The sequence below is a fragment of the Hermetia illucens genome, chromosome 4, assembly GCF_905115235.1.
Source record: "Hermetia illucens chromosome 4, iHerIll2.2.curated.20191125, whole genome shotgun sequence".
NCBI classification, from domain to species: domain Eukaryota; kingdom Metazoa; phylum Arthropoda; class Insecta; order Diptera; family Stratiomyidae; genus Hermetia; species Hermetia illucens.
Window position 1 is genome coordinate 84,072,391 of NC_051852.1, and position 19,515 is coordinate 84,091,905.

Below are 19,515 nucleotides of genomic sequence, written 5' to 3' on the forward strand. Positions count from 1 at the left end.
GCTTCTGCTGAAGCTTCAAAGGACGCGGGCGGCCAGCGAAGCACTCTTACAATTTTGTTATGAGAACACTTTCCGATACCGTTACATTCGTCCTCAACCCTAACGAACATAGTCTAGTAATGATTATGAATGGAGTGTTGATTCTATTGTTGTACATGTCGTTTGGAACGGTTTATTAGTTTGTGATTTTTTTCAGAATTCGGCAGACCATTCCCCTTATTTAAAAGGTCAATCGAATCTAGCCTTCAGTTGTTCTCTTCTTAGGAAAACATTGAAGAAAGAAGCAAGTAATTCCCGAAGTAGAGTAATTGTTTAGTAAGTTAGTCCTAATTTTGTAGTCGCAAAAAGGAAGACTCTAGAACTTAAAATGGACAGGCCACCTACAACCGATAAACAAAGATTGTATACCTAAATAAACATTGGTTGGGAAGACTGAAAAACAAAAGCCAGGAGAAAATACCAAGACACCTTGGGCTGATGTCAACGAAGGCAACTCCAAATACTAAAATCTCCTATCCAATAGTTTCTCGCCTGCGGCTTTCGTAGACTTGGCGAATCTGAGAAAATTTTCAGAAAGTAGGCAAAACTTTACCGTTTTATCTTCATTTCAGGTTCAAGACCGAGCAGCAGCAAATGAAGTACAGGACGAGACCACCACTACAATCCCCCCTACCAGTTTAAGGAGCAGCGCCCCGTGAAAAGCCCCACCAGAATTTTCAGTTCTTAAGGGATAACAAAAATGCTGCTCTAGAGGCAGCTGATTTTTTCACACATCAGAAATGTTTTATTTATTTGATCGACAGAGAAACTCTAATTGCTTATTGCATACAAATAGAAAGAAAAACAAAAAAAAAAAATACAATTCTGGGAGAGTTCAAGCAGCACAACAGCTCCGTGAACGGAACCTCAAAAACCCTAAGATTGCGAATATTTTGTGATGTGTTACGGTATTGAGTTTTGGAGTCTACAGAGCTGTTCATCAAGCTGTTATAAAGTTTGAAAAGAATACATGCGCTTTGTAACGGTTTAATGGCGAATTCTGTAGATATCCTGCCTCAATAGACTTCCTTTCACTGTGCATGTGAAGAATCTAATTGATTAACAGCGAATCGATTCCATTCTATGATATCTTGCTCGTTCACATGAACCGTGGATTTGCTTTTCGGTTAAGCATATTGCTTACAGGGAAATGGGCGCCTAGAAATGTATGAATGAACCGATTTCCTAGTTTTTCCAGTCCTTTTATTAGAAAGGAAGTTAGACAGATCGATCCGATTCCGAGGTGGATTTCTTTGGTTTGGAAATAAATATCATCTTCACATCACGTTACGGTAATTGAAATATAAGCGTGTGCCAAGCTACCGGGGTTTATATCCCGAATATGTAGATCCAGGACCTCCTTTCTCTCTATTACTAGAGCAGCAATTCTGCCATCCAGACTTACAGACTTATACTACTATCTATGGAACGAGTTAAATGCCCATTTGATTTGCTCAAGTGATATTATATATTTTGCATACCAAAAGTCTCTCGGTCGAAGGCTGAATGCGCTCTTTATTTTGAACTCTAAACCTCAAGCCTCACCATCGTAAACGGATGGGTTGGTGCCGTCATAAAAGACCCATTCATCGATTACTGTCCTTTAGGCTGAGAAGTTGGAATCGTCAGCGAACCGCTACCAATTTACTCTTAGCTGTAGTTGTCCCAGACAATCCTTTACTCTATACCTCAATCTGGGGGTTGTGATTTGCCCGGAGGCATTGGTTTGCTAAAAGTTAGTTTGCGCTACTTTTGATTCCTGTTTAGTTATATAAATAATCTTTCTTTGAAAGAAAGCAAAGCAACTTATATAGATTATCAATAAATCATTACTGAAACCAATACGGTATTACATTATGCCATCAACAGGGAACAACAAAAATCGATACGGCGGGGCGTATAATCAAATTTATGAACTACGCTGTCCAAGAATTGAACAAAATTATTAATATTGAAAGAATTATATTAAATTTTTTTTAATATATGTGGGTCACGTAACAACTGAATCGCACAACGCGATACCAAGTAGAGGTAGGGATCAAAAACTACAACGGAAATTATGTGAAGCAATAGAAGGCGCAACAATTGCCGAAAATACTGTATATGCAACAATCCGCTGGAATTTCTTCATAAGTCGAGGTGAACTTTTCAAGTCAGGCAGGTAATATTTGCCACCGCAGTATTAATTCGAGCAAATAGGTGAGGTTGACTCCATCGTTGAACATTGATTCAGAAACCAAATCGGCACTGAAATCATCATGCTTATTGGTATAGTGTATAGTTGTATCCTTTGCATAGCACGTATACAAGTAGTTAACCCCAACAATAGATGAGAGACTCCCACAAATATCGCATTTGTTTAAATAAATAACAAATAATATGCTAATATATTGTTCCCCAAAATTAAAGAATCATTAACATTTTTAAAGAATTTGTATATTGAGCTCATAGATTATATATCTAGTATGCACATTTTAATTAATTTAATAATTAAATAAAAAAGCTAACTAACGTATCATATGTGCAAGGATAATAAAATAAATAATCTCCCGAAAATTATAGGTTAACTTCTTGTCACGTTTGTCCCACAATTTTGCTTTTAATTATAGTCGCATTTTACTTCTACTTTTTTGTGATCTTAAACTTAACTTATTTATCAGCTGACCTTGCTGGGCCACGCGAAACTTTTTCAAAATGCTTGTTTACTTTAGAACCTTAACTAGTCATCTAAACGCGGAATGTTACCAAAGCAGGCTGAACGCATCGAAATCCTTGTTCAGTATGCCGAATATAATCGCACGAATCGGACAAAAATTAGGCCGAAGTTATGAAAGTTTTTCCACCAGACAGAAGTTATCAGGAAGGCCGCAAAAACGAAGGGTGGGTGTAGTAAAAGTTAATCAAATTTAAATATTGAAATATCATGCAAAACCACTAGTTTTTACGCGCGTGAACATGTTGGTCGACTTCCACAAGGTTTCAGGGCTATAATTGATAATTGCTATTAAAAAATGCGCGTTAAATTATCCACTGGTTGCTTTTAGTGTATTTGGTCCGTTGATTGTTTCAGGGATTGTTGACATCATCCTCGTAAAGAGCGTCATGCGTTTCCTCAGCACAATTTTGACTGCGCTTCTTTTATGGTTAACTCTATCTTATTTTTTCCTTCAAATGCTAGCCTTTTCCCGTTTTTAGAGGGTAATCCGCAATATTATTGAGACCACATGCTCGTCCCAAACTCAGTTGAAGAGAAAGATTTGGTGTAATGTACTTAGTACTAGCCTCAGATGAATAAAGTACAGTTGAAGTTACTCCACTATGCTAAATCGTATCTGATATCTCTCGGCGACAGGCCCCGAAACAGAAAGTACATTGAATGATCATGATCATGAAATGAACGATTTAAATATATCCGATCAAATCCAAAATCTACCGCAGTGTCGCCCGCCCTTACGACCTCTTAAGACAATGAACACCGCCTCGCAGTAATGAAGACGAAGACGTTGCTTTGGATCAATGGCGTAACACATTATTATCATATTCGAAATGGTAAGTAATCGATGTGAATTTGCATCCATTGCGAAAAAATTCCCATGATATATAATATATATATATACATCTCGTCGGGGCCTCCACCTGGCGTACAAAGGTTTATCCTCACCTGAGTTGCAAACGCAGAGCTGCATGCGACCAGGCGCGTGTCATAGGTTGCGGATAATGACATGACCCACCGGGTCAGCTACGAAAATCGCAAGTTAATCTTGTAAATAAGTAGCCGCGGACAAGCAGAACGTTTCCCTTTGTGTTCGTCCTCCCTTACAGATTCTTCCCGTTCAGGGGGAGTAAACCTCCTTAACAAATCCGTAATCCGGGGTGAAGGGATCGACGCGCCTATCGGATGAAGTGCAGTGACGTTACACTGTATTTCAGCGGCTCCCCTCCAAATACCTTCCCTACCTATGGAGGTAACCATGGGACATTGCAACATTGGGGCTCTGTTGCAGGGTTGACTGACTCCCCAACAATCGTGGGAACAGAATTGGGGAAAATATTTCAAATTCTTTTAATGGGACCCCAGGGACACGAACACAGTACCCAACACGGTTAAGAGTCGCTCAACAACATCAAAGCGGCTGTTCGCCCTTGGATGTTTTGGCGGTTATGCCGTCAACCACCAAGGACGGGAGACCTAGGCGTCGTATGGTTTGGACGAACCAACTTAACGAATTTATCGTCCGCGCCGTGTCACGGATTTGGAACGGAATCCATCAGGGTGCAGACATCGACTCCATGACGCGTTCATAACCCGCTTCCCGGAACTAAGTCATGTTCCGGAGCAGAAGGTTGTCAATCAATACCGGGTGATAGTGAATAACAACCGAGTTGCCTTACCAACTAGGCAACAAATCTTCCAAGAGGTTTCACTTGAGCTCGGGCTGGAGTCATCAAATTACCGGACTAGTCAAAGGAGTAACACAAGTACTCCACCTGTAAGGCACTCCATGAATTCAGTAGTCAGGAGAAGCTTAGTAACTGCGGATGTCGACCCAATTTATAATGAGGCTTTGACCACATTCCAGGTCGCATTCACAGAGTATGCTGAGATTCTCCCAGACGCTAGGCCAAAGATCCCAAAACTGAAGTTTACTTCGGCAACTACTAACATCATTGCTGCCGTTGACAGAATTTTGGCTGATCGTTTGGCTAGCGAGATTACTGCTACAGAGGTTCACAGCCTGATCTACGTTGCAGCTGCCACGGTTATTCGTCTCCATAATCAACATCTTAGAGCGAATAACAGAGGTATGCGCAGAAGGACTTTACCGTTCTGGGTGTTTCGACTCAACAAAAGAGTCGAAAAGTTGAGAAAGGAGATTGGTCGTGTGACGCAAGCACTCCTTGGAAATCTATCACCAAGAGTGCACAGATGCGTTGCGAACATCATTGGAAACTACCATCTGTCCAATGATATGCCAATCGAAGAAATCTCGAGGTGCTGAAGCAGAAACTTGCGGTATGCTCCAATCGCATCCGTAGGTATCAAAAAAGCTTTCAGCGAAGGACAGACAACACCTTGTTCTTCCAGGACTAGCGGGGATTCCACAAAAATCTCACCAACTCAGATAGGGAAAGTCACCTCGATCTGCATCAGGCAGAAGACTTCTGGAGAAGTGTTTGGAGCGAATCCAGCCGTTGCAATTTAGAAGCAGCGTGGCTCCCACACCTTATGCGTTCATGCGAGGCCCTCCCCGAAATGACCATGCCTGATGTAACTGAAGTCGACGTTGAAGCAGCCCTTGACAAGGCAGGTAACTGGAAGGCGCCGGAGTTGACAAGATTCACAACTTCTGGCTGAAGCGGTTCAAGAGCACTCACAGGATATTGGCAAATCAATTTAATCAGATGATTGCCGATCCTGATTTAGTTCCACCATTTTTCGCCAAGGGGATAACTTTCCTCACCTCCAAGGAACAGGATGCCTCTTGCCCTTTAAAATGTCGACCAATTACTTGTCTTCCTACCATCTACAAGGTCTTCACTTCGTTCTGTGCGCGAACATCTCAAAACATCTTGATGTTCATAAATTGATAGCTGAGGAGCAAAAAGGATGCGCAAAAAGCTTCCGAGGTTGTGAAGAACAGCTTATAATCGATACGGTAGCTGTAAAGCAGGCTGTCCATCAGAAACGAAATATCTCGACAGCCTACATCGATTATAAATCAGCCTTTGACTCCATATCACATTCGTGGTTACTACAAGTGTTACGCTTGTATAAAATCAACCCGAATGTCGTTCTTGTTCTGAGAACAGTAATGAAGAATTGGAGCACGAAGCTATCGGTATCCTCACAAACATCAGGGGGGATACCAATCAGGCGTGGCATTTTCCAAGGGGGGTATTTGATTTAGAAACGTTGCGCTACAATCAAGTGCATTCTCTTCGTGAGTTCTTCTATGAGAAACAATCCTCTAGCCAAATACATCAGGCTACCGTCATGGCAGATAATAAATTATCTCCTTTGAACTTGAGAAGCAGAAAATGGGATCCCATGTCGAATGTTACTTCAATCCAACAGAAGAGACATGTGGAAAGAGAAACCCATTCAACAAATGGTTGACAAATGGTGTACTTTTCTATGAGACCGAAACATTCCTAACTTCAATTCAGGATGCTTCGCTCCCAACAAAAAATTATAAACGGTACATTCTTCACGACTCCTCAATCAAAAACTCCAGTTGTAGGTTATGCAACTGTGAAGAGGAGACCATCCAACACATAACATCTGCGTGCAGGATGTTGAGCGGTACCGAGTACACCAATCGTCATAACTCCGTCTGCAAGATTCTCCATCAAAACCTTGCGTTGAAGTATAACTTAGTGGCAACCTACCATCCTTACTATAAGTATACTCCGCAGAGAATCTTGGAAAATGATCGGGTCAAACTACTGTGGGATCACACTATTGCCACCGACCAAAGTGTTAATCATAACAGACCCGATCTAGTTCTGCTTCTGAAGGAAAAACGAGCGTGCTTTATAATCGATGTAGCCGTACCGTTGGACCGGAACACTGTTGAAAAACAGCACAAAAAAATCCGGAACTACGGCCCCTTGGCAGACGATATGAAGCAGACTTGGAGACTACAAAAGATCGAAGTAGTCCCAGTAGTAATTTCAGCGACGGGATTAGTCCCGCAGAACTTACATAAAGCGCTGAAAACGCTCGATCTTAGGGCTTGACTATACATGGAGATGCAAAAAGCGGTTATCCTTGCAAATTGTGCTATAGTCCGAAGAGTCCTGTCCGGTAACAATCTAACCTAATGGGTTTCAGTCTTGATCCGCACTGTCTTCGATATAAGATCCATGTCTCTGTAGTGTAGAACCTCCGCGTCATTGGCTGAAGTGTTTGCGACAATCGGGATGCAGTAATACATTTTCGCATGGTCGCACACACTTTGCGTTAAAACGCATCACCGCTGTGATGCGGGCCTTTGGATGTTGCCTTCAGCCCATCTTTAGGTTAGTCGCCCCTTGGTCCGGTTGGGCGGGGAGAGGGTCCGTGAGCTTTTTTAACTATATATATGTATATCAAATTGAAAGAAAAAGAGTCGGAACTATTTGCGCCTACTTTGCTTTGAAGCGTAAATAAAAACAATTAATTGGATCTGCAACCGAATACTCAATTCAAATCTTTTGTTTGACAGTTAGCGGATCAGCTGACCATTGATGATTAGTCCTACGAAATACTTAATGGAACGTCTTCTCAAATAATGGAGAAAAAGTATTAAGTATCTCTAGAAAATGTTGATAACTTGAAAGGTGCAAATTACTTTTACAGATGATTTGGATATAACCACCAAAACAGGTGTTTTAAGTTTCTTCTTGATGAAGTGTTACCAGTCTCTATTTGCTATTGTTAGTGCTGTGTTGTTGTTTTGTTGGTTAAATCCGATTGTTGTTTTTGAAAATGATAAAAGTAAGTCAATTTTCAACAAGTAAGAAACCGGAAGCTCGGCGCTTCAGGTATGAAAGGTTTTGTTTGTTTCTTCTGTGAGTATATTTGCATACAAAGCTACTTGTGCTGATGAAGGGAGTAAGTTGCTCCCGAAATATATATATATATAATAAAATAAAATTGTAGTTTGGAGTAATATACTGGTCTATCAAAATATAAAGGCAGCTTCATGAATTTTTCCAGATTTTTCGGTTGGGTGGTTTCTGAGAATGGGTCCGTTAAACAAATCATCACTTTCCACCCCTCCCACTCCCCGCCTTTTTAACAAATCTCAAAACTAAGACCGGCTTCGACATGTACTAATTGAGACCTTCCATTTCATACCCCACATAACGACATTCGGTGAAAAACAAATTTACACCGCCCTTTTACATGCATGGGGACCCCCCCCCCCCCTAAATTCAACCTAGAAGGATGTCACTCACTGCATGTCTGGGGGTCCACAGTTCCCTTCTCACCAAATTTCGTGTCAATCGGTATAGCCGTTTCTGAGAAAAGTGCTTGTGACAGACAGACAGACAGAAGCACAGACAGACAGACCGATTTTAATAAGGTTTTGTTTTACAAAAAAACGAATAAAAATACATTTTTTGGAGGAAAATGAAGTCTTGAGTTGAAATATCAAAGTTAATGAAGTGTTCGCGGGGAACAGGTCAGTCTGCTATTAAAACGTTGAATGAGGCAAGCTGCCGCGCTGATAGACCAAAAGCGGGAAGAAAACGTGCCATACCAGAACAGGGAAGTTCCCTGTTCGCGAGCGCGTTAAGGTACTTAATTGTCTGAGCGGGTCACTACATCCAAAACACCGCTCAAAAACGTTTCAATCCACGAATGGATCACTTAGTAATGCGCGAAGCTCATATAAGAGTAAAACGCAAATGATAGGTGCTGTAATAAAGGCTAAAAGTAGACCAACAATATTGTATGATTTATACAATGCCATCGATTAAATCACTAAAAGGGTTTCATTTTTTACGCTATTTTATCCTTTTTCCTTGGTTTTCTTTGCATTGCACGTTACGTTCTTGTAAAAAGAAAAACACAACACATATAACCCATTTTGCGCCCTTTCTGAACACTTATGTATTTCGTACGACAGGGTGCGGATATCAATTTTGCTCAATGTACAATCCCTGGCCAATTTATTAGACGCACTTTAAATTATTGATAATTGTATATGTTGCACTGGATTACATGTGATGTTATTTTGACTCAAAATAAGTATAAATTTGTTTCAGTTGCATTCTCGGCTGCTGTAGGTATAGACGTGCTTTTTGTGGTTTTATACGGTGTGTTAATTTATTTCGCAGTTTTAAACTACGCAACTATTATATTTGTTTATTGTGTGTGCAGGGCGTTTAAAAAATATAGATTATAACTTTGAACATTTTACCCATGGGTAAAAAAGCCATCTTTCACCGCGTAGAAAACTTGAAGTAATTTGATCAATTTAATTTAATTAATCTTTGATCTTAAAACGTTTTCTAAGCGCGAAATATCACAATGGTTGATGGTGTCTGACGCCACCGTATAACGTATAAAGAAGAGAGTGGAGACAGGTCATAAACTAAACCTACTTTTACTACCAGGTCGGAAAGATATTTACGGAAAATTTGCCTAGAAAACAGAACAGCTAAAAAAACTGGAAGATGCTAATGTGATTGCGTCTGAGCGCACTGCACATTGAACATTAAAGGATTTACAACTGAAAGTCTGCCGACCCGCCAAGAGGGCCAAGTTAACAACTACGATGAAAGCCAAGTGCCTGAAGTGGGCCAAATAGTGCCGCGATAAAGATGTCAGCTTCGGAGATCGGTAAGTTGATATTAAGTGCATCATTTACTATGAAATAATGAAAGATCAGTACTGATACTTAGGATATTTATTTACATTTTCTATTCTTGATAAGTCATTTTCATGCAGGATGCGGCCCCCTGTCTGTCACACGGCGCGTTTTGTGAAAACTTATTTGCGAGAACAGAATACTCCTCTATTGCATCGGCCGGATAATAGCCCCGATATGAACCCAATTGAAAATGTGTGGGAGCTGATGAAGAAGGAAGTGGCTAAAGAGGTGATCACAACCAAAACTCAGCTCCTAGAAAAAATAAACCATGTGTGGAACTATCATCCTCAATTGCAGAATACAGTACAATCTTGAATTGACAGCATACCGCGCAGAATTGAAGATATCATAGCGGCAAAAGGTGGTTCAACCAAATATTAGTATTTTATGGCATATATTTCAACATTCTTTAGCAGTCAACGAATACATATTTTTTCTAAAAGATGATGTTTTATTTTTGTTAACAATTAGGTAACTAAGTAAATTATACATACAAATCACATAAATGCTTCTATTAATAAATTTTAAAGCTGGAAGGCCCCCGATAATTAAGGTTTTGCATAAAACCTGCATTCCGGCTAATAATATTGCCAGGGACTATGTGTGTTGTATCGAAATTTATTTGGAAGCAGACAATACTGTGGAAATTATATAACGCAGGCGTTTGCAATTGTGTTTTATCGAGCATCCATCATACACAAAATGTTAAAATAACTGGAAGACTCAAAAGTTGATTCACCAATATCCACAACATGGTGTCATGGTTAAATCATCTTCGAGCGTATAGGCTCGGTTGAGGACAATTCCTTAACATTTAAATAAAGACCAAACGAGCAGCAAAATGTCGGAAATGGTTGAAGATGAAGAATGCAGGATTAATTCTTTTTACTGACGAGAAAGTTTTCACGCTCTAAAGAACAAGAAATCGACAAAATCACCACAATTTACGCTGCTAAATCTGTTTAAATTTGATGAGGTGCTAGTTTGTCCAAGTCAGCACTCCCAAAAAATATCTTAAAGCTATGGGCTCAGAACCACTTTAAGAACAAGCGTTGGACTTTCCAACAAGATGACCCCTGCCCACTCTGCGGGAAGCACTTTGAACTGATGCAATTTTTCAATGCCTTTTACCGAGATACATGATCGTCTAAATCCTTTAAAATAAAAGCAATGCATTTTTCCGTTTAGGCGGTGTTTTGAAGAGAAACGTGAGCACTTGAAATTTCGCTAGAATCGCTAAAAAACTCTACTAAGGGCTTGGAACTTCAAAACTGACTGCGGCCATCGCTGATAACTCCAAAAACGTTGGAAATTCGGCGGAAACGTTAAAGGCATAATTTTGGTAATTAATTAATTTAGGTTTGTAGAAAACTTCTTTAAATTTTTGTGTAGATTTCTTTATTTGGTTGATTTTCAAAAACTTTAAATTGTGCATTATCTCCAGAAGCAGCGCCATTAAGCTCAATACAATATGATGGCACTTGCTGCATGTAAAGGGTTCCATAGACCGCACATTCTTCAGTCGATTCTAGGTAAATTGGACGTGACAGACAAACAATCATTCAGACGGACAGAAAGACATGGATTCGGTTATTTGAGGTTAATTTTACACAAAGTTAGTTCTGGTCCGAACTACGATTAGGTATTTCGTTAATATCTTATATTTTTTCTGGATTTTCAATGAAAAACAGACTCGATTTTTGAAGATTTTGCTCCACAACTCCGCCATTTCAATGTTTAGTAAGGCAAAATTATTATCGAGGTTCTGACCATAGAAGCAAGTATACAGAATAAGAAAACGTTTAAATTTTCGGCTCCCGATTACTAAAAATGCAAGAAACAGGAAATCATCATTCTGTGAACGAAAAATACTTTACCTAGAAGTATGCTTTGTTCGGTAAATTAAAAGTTTATCTATCGTGCATAAATTCAAAATCAAATCAAATCATCAACAGATTCGTAAGCGATTCCCAGTTTCGGTTCGACACGGGAGAACCATCATCACCACTTGTAGTATAAAAAGCGGCACACATTATAAAATGTTACTTATCACAAGAGTAATTTCATCAATACAGTAATGTAATGTTTGTAATCCGGTACTAGACTTTTATGCATTATCTTCTTTGTGATATTACATATATCCCCTAGCCACCTCTAACAAGCGCTTTTAAAGCCATGCACTTGAAATTGAATGCCGATGCAGAAAATTAAGAAGAGAGGAATTCAAGTCAAAAAAATACCGCGGACTACCCTTGGTTAACCCAAGGTTACTCGGGGAGCACGCTTCTTCCTCTTGCAATACTGTCCTTTTATACTTTGGAAACCCTTGTGGAAGCAGACGCGAACCCAGTGTCGGAGTGCTATTGACGGCTACTGCAAGGCGCACTCTGATGACTTGGAGGCCGATTTATGACAGGATTTTTATTGCAAGATTCCGGTCCAAGTTAACAAGCATCAAAATCGACGCTTTCTATTAGCAACTACTTTCAGTTCAGGAAAGGCTTCGTAAAGATGACATAGTGATCGTGATGGGTGATGTGAATTTTAAGATACGCTCTAAAAACACCTAGCTTAAGCATATAAAACAAACATATAACGAGAGTTATGGTTTAGGTGATCATAACAACGACGCTAAAAGGTTTGCAGATTTAAGCAACTTTTAAGGCCTCGTCATTGACGCCACGCCATCGAAGTACATTCGTATATGGTAAGGTCAGTTGAGACTGACCGACAAAAAACATTTTATTAGATCGACCATATAGTGATTAACAGTAGATTTAGGAGTTGTCTTCTAAATGTACGTAACAGAATTGAAAGGTATAATCACGCGATGGTCGCTGAATGGTGACCGGTAAATTATATGACAAGCCGAGTAATATGTGGATACGGACCCCTCCAATATATGGTTGCAATAGTCCCCTATGTGAGGTATAGGGCATCAACCACACCAACATGCCATCGCTGTCCGCTCCCGGTAATGTGCTTCAACAGCCTCCACGAAGTTCCTGGAAGTTGCACTAATCCTTCACTCTTCTACGGGACATAGTCGCGACCTGTCGGCCATTCTGCAGTTTATTCCATTGCATTGCATAACTCATCACAACATCAACTTGTCGGCGCTCCTTAATATGTAACCTATCCACTGCTAATTTCGGTTTCTTATCAAAACGTCCATGGGTATTTGGCTTTTCTTTGTCTTAGGCCAGAGATACCCTGGTGATACGACACAGACGGGGAGAGAATCGATGAAATATTGGAACTTTTAAGTAACAGTGGTGGTCATTTTCCATGTACTCCAGCCAGACATATGTATGTATTCATATGCATATGCAAATGAAGATTTAAGGTAGTGCATAATTCAGATAGATATATTTGTTCATTGAACAAGCGGTACTCAATATATGTACATATGCATACTTTTCTGCACGAAGTAAATCGAAAATAGGTGCACGATCAATTTATATACATGCATATAGAATACAGTATTCGGTAATAGGAAATGTTTGTTTAGGGTGGGCATAATATCTACGTCTCTAATTTGTACGTATAATGTATCTTGTAGTTTGCAAAAGATATGAAGGGACAGCTTGGGAATGGAAATGGAACGAATGGAAAAGCGTGGGTAGGAAGTTTCTCACATAGGTTGAACACAAAACCTTGTTTGTATTTGTTATATGTGAGCTTCTTCGCGATTGATAATGTTAAACTTCCAGTGTGAAGCGCATGACGTTGGCTATTAACAATACAATGCTTTCCAGATCAGAGTATTTGCGTAAATGACTCTTTAAAAAATAGAGGAGAAATGACCTTCTTAATTATCTACACACGGCACTATTATCATTCCTTCCATAGAAAAACACAAAATTTTGCATACCTGAAGCGTCTAACTTCCGCTTTCCTGACTTGCCTTTCTCTAATTTTATTTAAGTCTTTTCAATTTCTCTTTAAATTGATGATTATGCTTTATTTTTTTCTGTACTTGCCATTTTACCAGAATTTTCGAATTATAGAGAAATGTGGATACTATGGTATACGGTCAGATGATACCAAGGCAAGATGGGTTCCCCAAAAGCCGCACTTCATGAATATCTAGGGCAGGGAAGCATCGATTGACCGTGAATTTTCTCTCTATCGCGGCACTAGGTTCTCGAGTTTTACGTTTACACGTGCGCGACCGAACTCTCTTTTGTTTTATTTCCAGTTTTAGCTTGCCTGTTTACTTCCGATAGGTGCGAGCAATAATCCCAATATTTGTTGTCTGGTTTTCACGAACCACGCTTAAGAACTTGAAGTCTTTTTAAAATGACGTGTGGGGAACTGAAGTATTGAAAGGATGCCCACACACTCCCGAGTCTGGCACAGAATGTCAGAACAATTCAGTGGAGCTTCAATACTTGAGGGAGAGCCTTCACGGTCAATTTTTTAGGTTTTGGGAGAGCTTTCCTAACTTGACTTCGGTCAACCAGGATGATTTTCTGGCCATCGCCCAATTCATTTACATACTTCTTATAGTTTAGTAGGTTTAGTTTTCAGTTCCAGTGTTAAGTGTGGTTTTTCAATGCTTCGCAAAAGATGCATAAAAGAACATCTTGCAACGTAGCCACTTTTTTTTGTAAAAAAAAAAGAAATATTTGTCAAACAGTTGCAAGTTATGTCGAAAATTTAAAAATTAAAATTTTGAATCTCTTTAATCATAAAAGATGACTCATATTTTGGGGACCAAAGGGTTTTACCAAAATATTAGTAAATTTTTTATTCTTGGAGGAAAAAAGATCTTTGGCGTTGGCGACTGCCCAACACCCTAGTGAGTTGCCGGGAAAATCGGAAAATTTTAAGACTCAATTCTATTTCATTTCATCCAGTGGGGCTTCAAAGAAACTAGATAGGATGAAGTTGTAAATTCTTTAGCCAATCCCATCGCAAAAGCCTCGTGACTTCTGCGAACTCATCTGAGTCTATATCTGGTATCTCGACACCGTCAACATTTCATCTCAGCACGTTAGCGATAACTTGATTCTAAAATTGCGGGAAAACGCTTCGCCATTCCATTGAGTCATGATCAAGTAAAATGGTAAAAACCAAATCAGTTACAGAGAAGAATGCTGCATTTCGCAAGACAGTCCAAAGAACATGAGAACAACTCCACCGACTGCGCACCGCCCAAAGCCAAACTGACGACTTTCACTCAACAAGTGGGCAATAAACGCGCATCCAAAAGAGATTCCGATTCCATTAAATTGTTTTGTCGTGTCTGTTTATTGTTATTTAAGCGAACGTCAGTATAAATAAGAACTGCGCATGTGCTTATTGATTAAATTGCCTCCGCCTCGGGAGGAATCCACGAGCGATTAAAATCCCATTCCTTCAGAAGTATTTGCGCCTTGTGCGCCCGATTTATTAATATCAGCGAAAACGGTGTAGCTTAGAGCAGGGAACGCGGGGAGAGGGGCTACCCAAAATATAAATAGTGATGGGGGAGCATTCTGCATGGAATGAAAACAAAGTCCAGGCAACTCACCTGTACGCCAGGTTCATGCATTTGAACAGCTTGGCGAGCGTCGTTTCGATCTCCACCCGCGACGTTACGATCATCCTGTCGCCGAAGGAGGCCGACTGGGGCACGTAGCGCTGGACCGCTGTGCAAATACTCATCCCGGCGTCCGCTCCGTCGGGTTCCTTCTCCAAGTTGGGGTCGTCCGGGTCAGGCATTCTGATTTCGTTATCGTCTTCATCTTGCGCCTCCGCTTCGAAGTCCGATACCATAAACTGGCCTGAGTGGATTGTCTCGCCGCTGCGCAGGGGGCTTCTACTGCTCCCAGGCACCGCCTGAAACTGCCCTGAGTACGACTGTGTCAGAGCTTTATGCGACATGCTTAGAGTCATCTTTTAATGCCCTAATGAGTTGTGATCCTGGCTCTCTGGACGCTGCGTAGTCCTACTTTCCCACTATTGTCACAGACGGCACAATGCACGCACGGAACCGCGAAATTTAGGGGAACCGTTCTATCACCTTACTAGCGACAACACATGCAAACGAAAACAACAGTTATGCACTGAAAACAGGAGCTACGTGAAGCTCTGAACATTTTATTTTCCCCGGAAGCAGCCGTGATTTTCCACTGGGCGCACACGTACCACGAGAGTCCAATCTGGAAGCTGGCGAGAAAGCGCGCGACGAACGTCTTCAGCGGTGAGCCTGCATTGAGATAATGAACGCGAACTCCGGGTAGCAATAATGGCAGAGTGTCAGCGAGATAAGGCAGAAAAGTCCTAAAAATTGTCGTGGATTTTGTTGACGTTCTGTTATCAGGGAATGGAGTGGGCTTACACGGACGTCACTGTCACGGTGACAGCACAGCTGTTATTCAGAGTTCAACAGGAGTGACATTTCCTCGAGAATAGAAGGATTGACCTTGAACTTTCCGAACAATATTTCACCCTGCACTAGCGCTGACAGTAGGAAAATAAGCCACATTTAACATGGGTTTTAGATGCTGAATCTAGCTACCAAGAGACCCAATACGGCATCGAGCGCAAATCTACAAACATCCACTATTGAACAAAAACCACGGCAACATGTTCACAATAGGAAACTTCATCGCTGTCAGCGTCAGTGCACAATCACCATTTAGAACCACACCGAATATCCAAACCAATATCATTGACATTTAGGTACCAAGCAAAACTGCCGTTAAATTTTAGAACTTTGTTCCTGCAAAGCGCGGTAATGAGCTTTTGACCCGCTTAAAAATTAAATGGTCAGAATATACGATTAAATTAAAATAGGACGAAAACTTTAACTTCATTCTAATTTTATTGTATAGAGTTTGATACTTGATACTGAAAGATATGAAGATACGCTGGTTGACAATTCAATTTTAAGGAGAGATGTGGTGGATGATGCTGTTGTGCTTATGGAATAAAATGGAATAAATACTTTATCTTATTTTGTAGGAGTACTAAAAGATTTAGATTTGGAAATATACAATACCTGACCAAACAATTTAGAAACATTTGTAAATTTCATAATTTCCTGTATTTGGCTTTGCCCTTTTTTCTTGGGTAAATGTGTAGCCTAATAATGCTTATAGGTCGGAATTGCCTAATTATATTACAGTAATAAAACGAAGAGCTGATCCTTTTCCAGGTTAGAAAGTATAAAAAGACGGGTCAGAGGTGTGGAAGCTATCATCAGTATCTTTCGAGCAGTTCGCTCCGAGCTCTCGAAGCGAACGGTCATTAAGAGCAGAGCTGAACAAGAATTCAGAAGGAAGTATACGTTCTGGATAGTGGTGCCATTCACGTCCGAAAATGGGTAACTATTATAAGAACATTAAATTAAAAAAAAATATTGTTACATTCCAGAGCTGCTGCGCACAACAGCAAATACGGGCTTGGGGACAGGATGTCCGCCAAGAGGTGTAAGATGATACACTCCGAGGAGATGTCATCGGAAGAAGAAGGCAGCTCCCCAGAGCTGCAAGCAATGAACGCGACCCTCCTCGAAAAAATCGAGGGGCTAGAACAAGAAAAGGCTGCGATGGTCCAGCAGCTGGACTGTCAGCTAAAAATTATAAAGCGGCTAGAGGATCGCTTGGTATCCCTCGAAGGGAGGATGCCAACGTCGGAGCAGCAGCAACGACAACATCATCGTGAACAACGGCAACATCAACATGAACAACAACAACACGAGCAACAACTGAAGGAGCAACAACAGAAGGATCAACAACATCATCAAGATGGAGAGATGTGTGTCGTCATCCAAGAAGAGGAAGGCGACGAGTTCAACTTCGTCCAGCGGAAGAAAAAGGGAAACAAAGAAAAGGTGAGTGTAAGTAGAGTTAAGTCCCCCCAGGCTACCCGTCCAAAAAAGGCAAAAATTCCGCCCATCACTGGGTATAAAATTAATATTCCTCAATTCTTGAGGATATTAAAAGAGAAAGGATTAAAAGCAACCCTAAAAAATACGAGGGCCGATAGGACCCTCATTTTTGCTCAAAGTCTTGAGGATCATGCAGCGATCTTCAACCTTATTAAGGAAAAAGGACTGCATGCCACGACCAGTACCCCTCCGGCTTTAAGGACTCAGTCCTTGGTCATCCGTGGTCTTCATAGAGAGACTGACCCGGCTGGCATAATGCGCGAACTCAACGAAGAGTACCCGCACCTAAAGTTGAAAAGTGTTTCAAATCTAATCACGCGAGCCGACAAGCTAGCCCACAGCCTGAACCCGGCGCTCCCGTTGAAGTCGCAATCGGGGCTGGTCATGGCTACTTTCGAGCCAGAACAAGATCTAAACGAAGCATTTAAGGTGAAATATCATATATCCTTCACCAGAAAATTTCGCTTGAGAAAGTCAAGCCGATTCAAGAAGTGCAGTGCTACAACTGCCAACTTCGGGCATATCGTCATCAATTGCTCCATCGTGCACCGGTGCGTAAGGTGTACGAAAACCCATGTGCGAGGGAAATGCCCATTCCCACCGCAGACAAACCAACTTGCTGCAATTCCGACCAGTCCGGACACCCCGCCAGCTACCGCGAATGCCCGGCATACAACGACATGGTTGCCAGAAGGGAAGCTGGCAGGGCAAAAAAAATACCGAGACCATGAAAGCCAAACATGCGGTGACTCAGATGTCACAAAGCTTGGCCAAACCGGGCGTTTCTTACGCTCAAGCAGCTAGCAATACTCTCCCTAGAGCTGCTCTTATCCAAACAACTAGGAACACTATTCCTAGAACTACAGCCCCTCAACTCCCTCAAAGCAACAAGTTGGCCTTCAAAAACTTGGTCGAAACGCTCGCTTCGACCCAAACAAATGAACAGCGACAGTTAGCCGCTATCCAACTTTTGATGAGTTTATGGAATTAAAAATCGTCACTTTTAACTCCGCGTCCTTGGTCTCACACGCCCAATGTGCCACCGCACAAGATTGTTTGGTCGATTCCCTGAAAGCAGACTTCTTCTGTGTTTCAGAGACACATTTAAAAAGCAAGCACATCCTTAATGTTACCAGATATAACATTATCCGGGATGAAACCAACAGCGGTAGCGCCCTTTTAGTCAGAAAAGACTGCATTGAAGTCTCCATCAAAAAAACTGCAGACCTGTTCCGCGGCAGCGGCCTTAGTTAAAACTAACGACATATGACGCATCTTAACAGCTGCAGTCTACATAAAATGTAACTCTCCCTCTGAACAACTGGGCCAAGACTTACAAATCTTGAGCGATCTCCAGTCAAAATCTAAATACCTAATCTTTGGTGGGGACTTCAACTCACGGCACACTTCCTGGGGCGATTTGGCAAAAACCGAAATGGGGTTGCCCTCGAAAAATGGATCCATAATCAAAGTCCATTAAACCAGCTTGAGATGATCTTGGCAGGCACACCCACAAGGCCTGTAAGTCAGTTAATACTTGACTATTTTCTAATGTCCGCAGACGCCACTCTCACACTGCAGGTGTTAACGTGCAAAACTTTACCAGGAATGTCTAATCACTTCGCAGTTGAACTTATACTTTCCTTAAACTCTCAATTGCAAAAGCGAGTACTCAGCACAATAAGATCATTCGCCAAACTAACTGGGATAAATTCAGGGAAGAATTAGCACCACAGCTAAACTTGAAAAAAAAATCACTGCCTCGCAAAACTTAACGGAAAAGAAATCGATGAGGCCATCATCTTGGCTACTAATGTCATTAACTCTGCTACACACAGAAACACAAAGCTCCTCAAAATTGATGAGATTCATTTCAATAAACTGCCGCACGGGTTAATGAAACACCTGAAAGTCAGAAAAATTTGGCGCAGAAATCTCAAGCGAAACTTCCACAAAAATGGCAATAGAACTAACACGGAATATAAAGTGTTAATTTCTCGGATTAACTGCCTTAGTACATTAATCCGTCAGATGGTGGAAGCAAGAAACTCATCCGCAAGCTAGCAGATGTGAAATCCGGATCTAATATGTTTGAACACATAAATAGGCTGACAGGCCGCAACACATCCAAAAACTTCGTTCTTACCAAGAACAATGAAAAGATCGGTAGTGACGCTAGGAAAGCTGAAATACTCGCGGACAATCAAAGATTTTTTTCATGAGCATTCA

The 19,515-nt window shown here is 41.0% G+C and overlaps 1 protein-coding gene across 1 annotated transcript in view; it reads right to left on the reverse strand.

The window, feature by feature from the left end:
- Positions 1-15,961, reverse strand: part of LOC119653844 (carbohydrate-responsive element-binding protein) — a 95,314-nt gene extending 79,353 nt beyond the window's left edge. The window contains exon 1 of the mRNA XM_038058889.1: positions 14,923-15,961. Coding sequence (XP_037914817.1) covers positions 14,923-15,287 — 365 coding nt within the window. The 5' untranslated portion in view covers positions 15,288-15,961. The remainder of the gene's footprint in view (positions 1-14,922) is intronic.
- Positions 15,962-19,515: the final 3,554 nt, after the last annotated feature.